The following is a 12,768-nucleotide window of genomic DNA, read 5'->3' as shown; positions in this document are numbered from 1 at the left end:
CCCCTCAGGTCTTTGTGATACATGAGCAGCCCCCATCCCGCTCCTGACCACACTAGGCCATGACTGGGAATGGGTCTTTTTTCCTCACTGAATCAGAGGCTCCCTGAGGACAGGGCCTAGGGCTTTCTTTGTCACTTATTCTTGACTCTGTCCAACACAAAATAGGTGTTCTATGTAAATGAACAGCTGATGGACATCTATGCTCCCCAACCACAGGCCAGGAAAGAGTGACTTCATCCAAGGGAAGAAACTCAGCAGCTGTGTACCTGAGCCCTTCTAGATTCCAGAACAGAGTCAGACACTAGGATCTTCTCATGGCACCCCCACTCAGGACAACAGCCCCACCAAGGTGGGGATGCCTGTTACATCCTGATGTACAAGGTGAACACTGCAGCATCCTTTATGCCAGAGACAGCCAACACCCACTTGTCCGTTAAGGAGACAAAATAATTTATGGGATGTGTGTCCTAGATGAGGCACTGCAGACGTAAAAAAGGACTGTGTGTCTCTGGAATGGTCTCTGAATTACACTGAGTTGGTGAAAAAAACCAAGGTGCAGCAATGAGAATATTAGAAAAAGCATACAAAAATTATATACTTATATATAACATATAATATAAAAAAGCAAGGTGCAGAAATGATAATAATAATTAGCCAACATTTTATTAAGTACCAGACACTGTTCTAAGATCTTTACAGATATTAAGTTGTTTAACTCTCTAACAAGTCCATGAGGTAGTTGCTGTTACTGTCCCATTTCACAGATTGGCAAACTCAGACACAGAAAGGCGAAATCACTTGCTCAAAGCCACAGGGCTTGGGAGTGACAGAGTTCAAATTTATACTCAGAGACTCTGCCTCCAGAGTCTGTAATGGGAATCACCTCACCATACTAGGTACCACTTGTGTAGAGGGAAAGAAAAAAAATGACACACATATGTACACACATATATTCCTGGTATTTGCCTGGAAGGAGACCTGAGAAATCATCAGCACAGCTTGTGTGTGGGACAAAAACTGACCTTCCACTGTGCACTCTTTTGTACCTTCTGAATTTTTAGCAGGCACTTTTTTTTTTTTTTTTTTTTGTCTTGAACTGAATGGGGCCTGGTTTTCTTCTAGAGGAATTTGGAAGGAGAAGTGGTGAGGAACAGAAACCAGATCACACAGGCACCTCCCTCAAGAAAGGTGAGAAACAACTGCTTCCCCAGCCAGCTGCTGACTTTGGCAGCAAGGTCCACAATGGCCATGGTGAGGACCCAGAAGACAGGGAGGCTGACAGAGAGCGAGACAGCAGATGTTTCTGAGCTCCCATGGGACAAGGTGACCAACCAAACCTTCCTCAAATCCGTTTTGCACTCCCTGTGTGACCTTGGACAAATTATTTAACTTCTCTGGGCCTTCTTTCCTCAACAGTAAAATGTGGAGAGAATGTACCTAACAGAGTTGCGAAGAGGGTTAAATAAATTATTATATATCAAGGGCTTGGAGCAGTACCTAGCTCATAGTAAATCCTATGTATTGTATTTTACCGTGTATAATGTGCACCCACGTTTTTGGCCCAAACTTTCAGGGAAAAGAATCTTTCATTTTAATTCAAATATTTATTTGTTTATATTTAGGTACTTGTTTTTTGTATTATAAAGGAATTTTAGCATTTATTTATTTATTATTGCACTTTTAACTCATAAGCATAAATAAAAGAATTAAAAACTTTTGTATAAATACAGAATTAGTACTACCCATGTGTAGTGCATATCCTTATTTTTCCCTCACAAATTTGGGCAAAAAAGTGTGAATATACATGGCAAAATACAAGTGTTTTCTATTGCTGTTATTAAAACAATCTAGTGTGCCTTTTTAGCATGATTTGACAATGTTGACTTCTCCCTCCTTAAAATTCTGTCATCTGTTATTAATACTCCCTTCTGGTTTTCCTACTCCTCTCTGGAACTCCTTTTCTGTCTCTTTTGTAAGCTCTTCTCTCTGGTATGTGGACATTGGTTGAGCGTCACTGCTCGCCATAGGGGTCCTTTATATTACTTAGAAAAAGCCCCCTTTGGGCATATTCAGCTTTGAACTTAAGCCCCTATTTATTTCCACCCTGCCACCCAGGCAGCCCTTCTGTAGGTCCCAACCTGCATAATTGTACTTGCTGGACCCGGCTGATGAATCAATGTCCGCCCATCCTCCCAATCTTCTGCCTTTTTCATAGAAGCGCAGTTTTGTTCAAGTATTCAGGAGCCTCTAAACTGAAACTTTACCCCCAGCCTCAGGGGAAATCCTGAGGAATCCAAGCAAACCATGATAGGCTCTATCACTCTGGCCAATGATTGTTTCCAGATGGGCATGTGAGCCAATTTTGGCCAATGAAGTAGAAGAGGAAGACTGCTGGGAGGATTTGGGGAAAGGTTTTCTTGCTTCCAAAGAAATAACATGGGAAATGATGCCCCCTTCTTCTAGTACTAAAAATTACCATGTCTGGTTGTGATGCCTGGACCTGCAGCAGCCACTTTGGGGCCCTGAGGAGAGCCCATGTGGAAGCCAAGCCTTCAGCTGAGGGTGGCAGAGCAGAGAGAAGAAATCTGGGGCCACAAGAGCCTCCTGAACCTGTGGGTTGTATCATGCCCAGAGCCCTCTCCAACTCTGGTGATGTGCAATATACAATTATGTCATTGTTTCACCTAGTGCTAATCAAGATTTTGTTACTTGCTGCCCAAATCCTTGCTTCCTGATATAAATATATAAATAGCCTAAGGCTGACTTCTCAAGACTGGTCTTCTCTTCACTCTACCCAGGGTTGCCACACCCACCCTCATGGTCTTGGTTCCCAAATCTGTCTCCAGCCTCAACGACCCCCTCAGCCCTAGCTCTGGGGGTCTTGTGACCTCCTAATGTCATCCCCTGTGTATCTTTAGCCCCTCACAACCACCATGTTCCAAACCAGTCTTAGCATCTCCCCTCAAACCTGTTCTTTCTCCCAGGTCCCCATCACAAGGGCAGCTGACCATCTCTGGCCCTCCCCTGGTCTTACCCATCCCAAATCTGTAAGGCCTACAGCCTGTCCACTTGGATTCCTGAGCATCCCTCCACCTGCACCTCCTCCCCTTGGCCCCAACCAGCCCCATCACCTCCTGCTTTGTTCCTGTCCTGGCCTCCCCTGGGCACCTGGCCTGCGTCTCCTTTGATCGATGTCCACAGAGAAGCTAGGGGGAATCTTCCTAAGGCGTAAACCTAACCATGACCTCTCCTGCTCAAAACTCTTCCATAACTCTCTAGTGCCCTCAAGAAAGAAGCTAAGTTCCCAAGCTGGGCATGTAAAGACATTTAAGATGTGCCTATGTCAACCACTCCACCCTCATTCCCCATTCACTCCACACTTGTCACAGAAGCTGATGTCCAACATGCTTTCCTACCTCCGGGCCTTTGCACACATGGTTCCACCTGCCAGGAAGGCCCTCCTCTTGCCCTCTCTAGTTGTCTACTATCAAGGCCCAGCTCAGATGCCCCATCCTTTCTGTCACCTCCGAAGGGCTTAGTAGAGGTAACAGCTCAGTAGATGGGCCTTTGGCAGTAAGTGCTATCACTGATGTACTATCTTGGGAGGGATCAAATCTGGGGGGAATAACAAAATCAATCACCTCCTAGCTCTGTGTCTAAGACAAGGGACCTCCCCTCCCTGTGCCTCAGTTTCCTCATGTGTGGGAAGGGGATGATAATATGATCTTCCCCACATGTAAAGTACACAGAACAGGGCCTGGCCAAAGAAAGCATCACAGAAAAACATGGGAGGCTCTGTGAAGTCATCTTGTGAAATGGGTACTATTATTATTGCCATTTTACAGATGAGGGACCTGAGAATCACAGAGGGGAAGCGATTGCCTGAGGACATGGGCAGGGCACAGCTGAGTTGGGAATTGAGCTCTAGGAGGTAGGCTGGTTCCAGACCTCAGTGTGCAATATACTGTTAGTGCTTGGTAAATGGAGACAGCTTTTACAATGGTGTCACGGCTCAGAGCAGCACCTTCCGTGTCACCTGGATCCAGACTGGGATCCTGTTTCCTGCTTGCCAGGCTACTAAGGAAGATTCTAGCACCTAGGCCTACCTCGGGTCTCTCTGCGTGGGCCTTGCTCCCTGGAGACACCTGAGGAAAATCAGGTACACCTTCTTTCCCTGACTACTCCTCGTATTTCAGGGCTGAGTTCAGTTTTCCCTTCCTCCAGGAAGGCCTCCCTGACCTGCCAGGTGGGATTGGGTATATTCCCTGTGTTTTCTCCATCACACCATTGACCACTTTCCCTCCCTCACTGAAGTCCTGCTGGTTCTGGACTCACTGTATGGGGACAGGTCTGGCTACCTCACTGAACTGAGAGCCCTGTGAGAGTGGGGCCCCGCCACCTCGACCACTACTGTCCCTGGCACTGCCCAGCATGGGCTGGCACAGAGGAGGGAGTTTTGGATGAGTGAATATGTTCTTTCCACCTGAAAGATGAGGAAATCAAGGCTCAGGGAGGGCTGTCACTTGCCCAAGGTGTAGTGACCGATCTAGTGCCTGAAATGAGGTCTGAGCCCAGAGGCTGGTAGAATCGGCATGACTGAGAAAGGCAGATGTAGTAAATAAAAGAATAAGAAACAAAGAGATGGTGAGAGACAGAGACAGTGAGGAAGCCAGAGAGGCACAGAGTATGGGGGAGATAGGAGACGGGGCTGGGAGAACAATGTGATGCTGGTTCTGGCGGAGCCCAACAAGTACGACAAAGGACAGACAGTTGGTGGCAGTGCCTCGTGACACCACCATGTGCCCATGACGTTCTAATGCATCAGCTTCAGTCATGGGGCCCCTCAGCCGAAGGCCAGGTCCATCAAGCGTCAGGGCGCCTGCCCCAGCTACCTGGGGATGGAGGCGTAGTTCGTGTGGGAGCCAGCATTGAGTTGCTGGTGCAGGTCCGGCTGGGGGCCAAGAATATCCACCCGATCGTCCTCATCCTCACTGAAGCTGGCAGGGCACGGACTGGGCAGCAGGATGAGCTCTGTGAGGCCATGAAGGTCGGACACGTGGCGGAAAGTCTGCAGCACCAGAACCATGGCGACCAGCCCCAGGAAGAGGTAGGCTGTAAAGATGGCAGAGGGGCGATGGGTGGACCCTTACCCTGGGCAGGGCCAAGGGGCTACAGAAACCCCCAGGGTGAGGCCATGACCCTCACCTCCCCCTCACACAGGGCCAGGTGTCCCTCAAAGCCTCCAGGGCAAAGCTGTGTCCTGCCCTCAGCCCCCAGCCAGCCACCCCACTCACCTGTGACCAGCAGTTTGTAGAGTGCCCGGTAGGGCTGGCCGGGGGCCTCCCCGGGCACATAGTCACCCAGGCCAATGGTGGACAGAGAGATGAAGCAGAAGTAGAAGGCATCCAGGAAGCTCCAGGTCTCTTCAAGGTAGGCAAAGACTGCAGCAGGCACCACGAAGCAGATGGTCACCACGACCCCCAGCAGGACCACCAGATGCCAGCGGGCTGCCCGCCGCGGGTCCCAGCCCCAGCGCATCCTCAGCCAGGACAGGGGTGCATGGGTCAGCAGCAGCGACAGGCGCTGGGCCGAGACGGTCAGCAGCAACATGGTGGCCGGCACACCCAGGAGGGCAAAGGCAATGGAAAAGGCCTTGCCCGCATCAGTCAGTGGCGTCGTGTAGCCATAGCCTGCGTAAGTGACAAGGAAATCCTTCTGCCCACTCAGCACCCACACTTGGGGGTCTATGGCCACCCTAAACCGAGACCTCACTTCACCCTTGAACCTGCCCTCCTCCCATTCTCGTCTCCGGTGATGGCACCTCCATCCTTCTGGCTGCTCAGGCCAGGAGGAGCCCTGGTCTCATCCTTGACTCCCTTATCGCTCACACCCACTCTCCATCCGTCAGTGAATCCTGTTGTCTCCAATTTCAAAGAGATCCCAAACTCACCCACTTCGCCCCATCTCACCCCCACCCTCCACTCTGGTCCTCTCTACCCGTCTCCTCCATGGCCTCCCCTCTCCCCCGGCCCTTGCCACCAGTCTGTTCTCCCCACGCAGTCAGAGGGATGCTATGGCCACTTGTGTTAAGTCATGTCCCTTCCCTGTTTAGAGCCCTCCTATGGCTCCATCTCATTCAAGTAAAAGCACAAAATCTTCATCATGACCCAGCAGGGAAAGCATGCTCTCACCCCAGGATCTTTGCACTGGTTGTTCTTTCCCTACGGAACACTTCCCTCAGGTATCCAGAGGGCTACCTTCCTCCCCTCCTTTAGGTCATTGCTCAAATGTCACCTTCTCAGTGAGGCCTTCCCTACCCACCTTGTTTTAAATTGTTACACCCTCTTACTCAACTCCTTTTTTGGGGGGTGGGGGGTTGTTTTTATAGCACTTAACATCTTCTAGCATACTATATGGTTTACTTATTTATTACTATTTGTCTCCCCTACTAGGGGGCGAGCTCCAGGAGGGCAGGGGCTTCTGTCTGTTTTGTTCACTGCTGAAGCCCTGGTCTCTGGCACAGAGTGGGCACTCGACCAGTAGTTGAAATAATAAATGAAGGGTGCAGGCTTTTGCCTGGCTAGAAGCCTTAGTTTCCTTTACTCTAAAATGGGTGTGACAAACCCCACTGGGTTTCTGGAGGGCTGTGGGAACCCAGAAAGATCAGTGTGAAGATGAGTTCTGCAAACAGAAACATGATAAAGGGGAATTCAGGTGTCAGTGAGACGGGCTCATTTAAGCAATGTGTAATTTAAAATCTTTTCTATTTCCCAAATAAATCAACCCAAAAGGTCAGAGATATGATTAGGGTGGTAAGGGGCCTGGTTTATGTTGACAGTAAAATGTCTTACCCAAAAGACTACAGACCTAGCCCTACGATCAAAGAGTGGAAACATGGGCATGAGGAGGCATTTACCTGTGTCCATCTTCCATACAAAAGGATCACTTGGTTTTTATATACTCAGAAGAATTGAAAGTAGGGGCTTGAAGAGATACCTGGACACTCATGTTCATGGCAGCATTATTCACAACAGCCAAAAGGTGGAAACAACCCAAGTGTCTTCATCGATGGATGGATAGATAAACAAAATGTAAATACATACAATGGAATATTATTCATCCTTATGAAGGAAGGAAATTCTGACACAGGCTATATGGATGAACCTTGAAGATATTATGCTAAATGAAAAAGGCCAGCCACAAAAAGACAAATACTATATGATTCCATTTATATGAGATACTTAGAGTAGTCAAAATCATAGAGACACAAAGTAGAATGCCAGGGGCTGGGGAGAGGGGTGAATGGGGAGTTAATGTTTAATAGTTTCAGTTTTGTGAGATGAAAATTGTTCTGGAGCTGGATGGTGGTGATGGTTGCACAACAATGTGAATGTACCTAATACCACTTAAGTGTACACTTAAAAATGGTTAAGATGGTCAATTTTATGTGTATTTTACCACAATACAAAAATTGGAGAGAAATAAAGCACCCTCTGTTTTTTTGCTGGACACATGGTCACCTGGAATAAAGACCTTCCCTCCTCCCTTGCAGCTAGGTGTGACTCTGAAATAATTTCTGGCCATGGAGGTATACATGAAAGAAGCAAGCAACTTCCATGAAGTGTCCTAAAAGACACTTAAAAAGAGGGAGATGCCTATCTCCCTTCATTCCTCCCTCCTGCTGGTTGGAACACAAACACGAAGGCTGGAGTTGAGCAGCTATCTTGGACCATGAAGTGACCTTGGGAACGGTAACTGCCCAGAGGAGTTACGGAGGAACATGAGGTGCTCTGACCATGCAGCATCATTCTGGGCTTGGACTGTCTTAAATGTGAACAAGAAATAAACTTCCAACTTATTTAAGCAACTGTTATTGGAGGTTTATCATTTATGGTTCCAACCCTCATTAATACAAGGTTTTTTGATGGAGAAACTCCAGCAGCCTGGCTGGAATGACAGGTTTACAAATGATACGAAATCCTTATAAACAGAAAAATCATAGTTAGACTAGAATGGGGGTTGTGTGCCTCAACTTGCTACCTCAGAGAGCCCTGTCCAAATCAGTGCCTTGCCTTTTATTTCCTGCATCACTTTGGCCAAGTGACTTCTCCTCTCTGAGCCTCAGTTTCCTCAGAGTCCTGCAAAATGGGCTCATAAACAACACCTTCCTCAAATGCAATAGTAATAATTCTAACAGGCTGCAATAGGGCGTAGCACCTAGCAGGGCAAGGCAAGTGTTATCATGACATCATCCTCACTTCCTCTCTCCTGAATCCCAGTTCTCACAGGCTGACTCCTCCACTCCTGGCCTCAGTTGCAGCAAGGCTGCCTGGACCAACTCCAGGCCGCACGTCTCCTCAGAGGGCTTGGACCTATGGCAAGACCAGGGGCGCCGTGGGAGAGGTCTCTCTAAAAGACGTTTGGTTTTCTGTGTGTCACATACATTCAGAGCTCCAGGTTTCCCCACCAATAACAATGAAAACTGAGGCTCAGTGAACGTCAGTTATCACCAGCCTTCACAACGACAGACTCCCTTCTGACCAAACTTTAGTCAGGCTCCTCCGAACCCTCTTCTTGACTAGGTCTAGTTTTAGCAGGAATCCTAAGTCAGTTTAGGGAAAATCCCCCCACTCTTGGTATCTGATCAAATTCCTCATCCTCCACCTTTGAGAGCTAAGGCCTTGGCCTGTCTGTCTCAAGAAACCTCTTAGGCCAGTAAACAAGAATCCCCCTACCTGTCTCTTCTTATCGCATTTCCCCGAAAATAAGGCTGGGTCTTATATTAATTTTTGCTCCAAAAGATGCATTAGGGCTTATGTTCAGGGGCTGTCGTCCTGAAAAATCATGCTAGGGCTCATTTTCCGGTTAGGGCTTATTTTTGGGGAACCACAGTAGTAATTTTCCATCCATGGACCCCCCTCACTCTGCTCTCAGCTGTGTATCTCCAGCTGTCTTTATTACATTCAGACTTGAGTTTAATCTCTCTCCCTATTGCAATAACTAACCATTTTTAACAAATGTCCAAATAATTTTTCTTTTACAATATATACACACCACCCCCTTCTTCGTGCAGGCCTAAGAGCTAGTGTGGTGTGTTGGTTAAAAGCATGGGATTTGAGGCCTGATGGCCTCGGTTTAAATCTCCACTCTACACCTTTCTAGTTGTGTGGCCTTCGACTAGTTGTCCAGCCTCTCTGGGCCTCAATTCCTATTGCTAAAAATATAGGGCCGCTAATGATACCTGCCTCACAAGGCTGCTCTGCTGATTGAGTTAAAGCTCATGTGAAGCAAGTCTTCTACTTTGACTATTACTGTGAAGTGGGGAGTGTTATTATCCCCATTTTACAGATGAGGGAGGACACTGAGGCCTAGCCCTGAGCAGTGGCTGAGCAGGGATCCAAACCCAGGGTGTGCCTGCCTTGAGTTTGGCTTCTTCGCCTATCCTATCTGGGATGACTTTTCAGAAGCCAGGATCTGGGAAGAGGCTGATGGAGACACTCATGTGACCCAGTGAAGCTGGGGAGCAAGCCAAGTGAAGCCGGTAAACAGGTCGGGCGCGCCCAGCCAGCATGCGGAACAGTCAGTGAGGAGCACCCAGCCCTGCTGCCGGTGGCCTTGGTTTACTGGTCCACACAATGGGGCACCAAAGGCAAACGCCACCTGCTACTGTGGGCAGGGAGAAGGAGTTAGGAGTCTGGGCTAGGTCTGCTTCAGCAAACCCCACCCCAGCTCAAATCCTGAGTAAGGAGAGGAAGAGGAAGCTTGGGGGAGGGGATTGGAAAGACCTGCAGGGCCTGACAACAGGGATTTCCCAGGTCTGCTGGGTGCTGAGGTGGAAAGGGATTTCCAGGGTAGGACTGGGCGGAAGGGGTTGGTCCCACCCGAGGGGGTGGTTTCAGAGAAGGGACTCTGAGAGTTGGTAATCTGAAATCAGAGGATGGTGCCCTGGTTTGAAACAAATCCTGCTTTGGGATTGGGGTCCTGGGACTAGAGGAAAGAGGGGACAGGCACCAGTGGGGGCATTTTCTGGATCACAAGTGGGATTGGGAGGGGAATCCTCAAGCGGAGGGGGATTCTGAGCCCAAGGATGCCTGAGGGGATGCGATGGGAGTAGACAAGGCTAAAGAGATGATGGGAGGGAGTGGTCCTGGCTGAGAGTGTCAAGGTTAGAAAGTGGATACCGGGGAGGGTTCTGGGGTGGAGAGGGTCTGGAGCATCCTTAGTGGAGGGGAGAAATTCAGGTCCAAAGCAGGCTGGGGCAGTAATGGGGTAGACAGGGAAGTCCCAGATGTAGGTCTGGAGATTGGAAGGTTCCAGGTACCCAGGAGATTCCATTTTTTTGGGAAATCTAAGGTGGGCAGGGGTTCTCGGGGCAGGGGTAGCAGGTGCAGAGAGCAGAGTCCCTGGGCTGGCATTGCGTGTAGGGGGTACTCTGCTCTCAATGACAGTGTGTGTGGATGGCACTGGAGTCCCTGATAGGAGGTCCAGGTGGTTCTGGGGCTCTTGCTGAGGGATGTCAGGGTCCAGAGAGTCTCAGCTAGGAGTTTTCAGGTTCAAAGAAGCCCCCATGGGGGTCCCTGGTTTGGAAAGCAGTAGGGTTTTTGCTGGAACCAGTTTTAGGATTGGAGGGGAGGGAGTCCTGGCTAGGGGACTTCTGGTTGGGAAGTCAGTAGTTCTTCCTGAAAGGGTGCTCTAGCTCCCTCCACGGTGGGTCCCTTTCACACATCCACTGTTGAGGGCAGCTGAGTTGGAAGTTCCAGGTTCAGAGGGAACTGGGGTATCTCTATTGGGAGGAAAACCCTGCATTGAGGGCTTCCCAATACAGAGGAAATGTCAGTGGAGTATGTGGAGAGTGGTCCTGTGTCTGGCGTCAGGGCCACCTGCTGGGGAGTATGAGGATAGGGCCTGGAGGACCCCTGTCTGGAGGAGGGCAGCGGCCTGGCAGGAGTGTGGGCTAGGTCCAGAGGGGTGGACATCTCAGCCAGAGGCCCCAGGTCCTGGTTGAAGGATCTCTACTGGCAGAAAGGTCATTAGTGATGGCACCCTGAGAAGGTCTAGAGATTCAGGGTCCTCACTGGGGCACCAGCATCTGGAGGAGGTTGGGGTAGGGCTTCCCAAGGGGGGACCCAGAAGGACATATACGGAGAGTCAGGAGACATTGTCGGAGGGGATGGCAGTGTGAGCCCAGAGAGAAGGGAGAGGTCCTTGGTGGCTGAGGTCTGGGTCCAGAGGGGGCCAGGGTCTCAGGCCAAGGCTGTCTGGTCCTCGCTGGGGGTCTCTGAGGGTAGTCCTAGGCCCAGAGGAGACTGGACAGACCAGGGTGTCCAAGGCGGTTAAGGCAGAGGAATGAGGTCCCAGGTGCTCCCTGGAAGGTACTCTGAAGGCGGCCCTCCTCCCAGCGGGAACCGGGTTGGCTTGGATGGGAGTTTGCCTGGGGGGGGGGGGCGGATCCCACAAGTGTAGGTGCGGGTCCTCGCTGAGGAATTTTCAGGGGATCCTAGGCCCAGAGCCGATTGGGAGTGATGTGCTGAGATAAAGGTATCTCGTGAGCGCTCCCGGGTGTCCCAGGGAAGAGGACGGGGGTGAAAGGGGGTGTCCCGGATCCTCGCTGGCTTAGGAGTCGGGGAGGCGCTCACATACCCACAGTGGTGACCAACGTGCTAGCGAAGAAGAGAGCCGAGGCAAAATCCCAGGCGGGGTCCGAGGCGTTGGCGGGCCACGAAGCGTTGGCTAGCGCGGCGCGCCCCAGCCGGCCGGCCGCCAGCACCCGCTCCACGAAGGCATCCAGGGCGGGGGCGGACACGCACGGGCTGCGCCGCAGCAGCTGCTCCCGCAGCGTCTCCAGCTCCGCGCGGAGTTGAGCCTCGTACGGCTGCTCCAGCCGCGCCACCAGCAATGCGCCCAGCCCCAGGTACGCGGCGTAGACGGCCAGGGCTCCCGCCAGGAGGGCGCCCCGCGGCATGGCGCCCGTCCGCCGGCTCCCCGCCGGCTCCCCGCCGAGCCCCGCCGCCCCGCTGACGTGGCCCCCGCCTCCGGACTGCCCGGCGCCCAGCTTCAGTTCCGGGAGTGCTCGACGCGAGGCCACCAGCGCCCCAAAGAGGAACCAGAGGAAGGAGGGGAGGGGCGAAAGTGGAGGAGCGCCCCGCCTCTGAGAAACTGAGGCACGCCCTACCGCCAGGTGTTAGTACCGAGAGGGTGGAGACCAGGGCTCCCGGACTTAGACCAAAGGGAAGGCCAAAGGGATGCAAAGGTTGGGGGCATTCTCCCTTTCCTTCCATCCCTTCCCTCTCTGCCTCCCACGCGTCGCGGCTCCCTAGGTCAGAGAGAATCCGAACTCTCTTTCACTCTCGCGGACTGAGGAGTCGCCCCAACGCCTCAGGGCCATCGCTCACGGCTGCGAAGATTGTGCACTACATCAGGACGAATGGCCAACGGGACACACTAACATCCAGTCCTCACTCCTTTCGCCAAGTCATGCGCTCGGGAGTAGGGTTGCGTCCACCCAGAAGGGAGGCCTAATTCACAACGAGGGACACAACCGGGAACAGGTGTCCCCTGTGCCCCCAAGGACAGAGTAGGGATCCTTAGCCATTCACCAAATCTTTGTTCAGCACCCACTTTGTGCCCCGCCTTTTGCTGGGGACACAGCAGTGACCAAGTCAGTTCTGGGACCTGCCCTCAGGGGCCTCCCAGCACAGAATGACAGCCCAGAGGGTCTGGGGTTGTGAGGAGGGAAGCGCAGGCAGAGTGACCAGGGCTGGGGTGGGG

At 51.4% G+C, this 12,768-nt stretch overlaps 1 protein-coding gene across 1 annotated transcript; it reads right to left on the bottom strand.

Annotated features, from left to right (window-relative positions):
• Positions 1 to 1,740: 1,740 nt before the first annotated feature.
• Positions 1,741 to 12,258, bottom strand: KCNK6 (potassium two pore domain channel subfamily K member 6). The gene is made up of 3 exons (XM_033127940.1): positions 11,641 to 12,258; positions 5,295 to 5,690; positions 1,741 to 5,112 (listed from the first exon to the last, which is right to left on the bottom strand). Exons 1-3 carry the CDS (start codon positions 11,960 to 11,962, stop codon positions 4,889 to 4,891), a joined length of 942 nt encoding a protein of 313 aa, XP_032983831.1. The 5' UTR covers positions 11,963 to 12,258; the 3' UTR covers positions 1,741 to 4,888.
• Between the last annotated feature and the right edge of the window lie 510 nt (positions 12,259 to 12,768).

This window comes from Rhinolophus ferrumequinum, chromosome 15, assembly GCF_004115265.2.
Source record: "Rhinolophus ferrumequinum isolate MPI-CBG mRhiFer1 chromosome 15, mRhiFer1_v1.p, whole genome shotgun sequence".
NCBI lineage: Eukaryota > Metazoa > Chordata > Mammalia > Chiroptera > Rhinolophidae > Rhinolophus > Rhinolophus ferrumequinum.
This window is presented reverse-complemented; position numbering and strand designations above follow the sequence as displayed.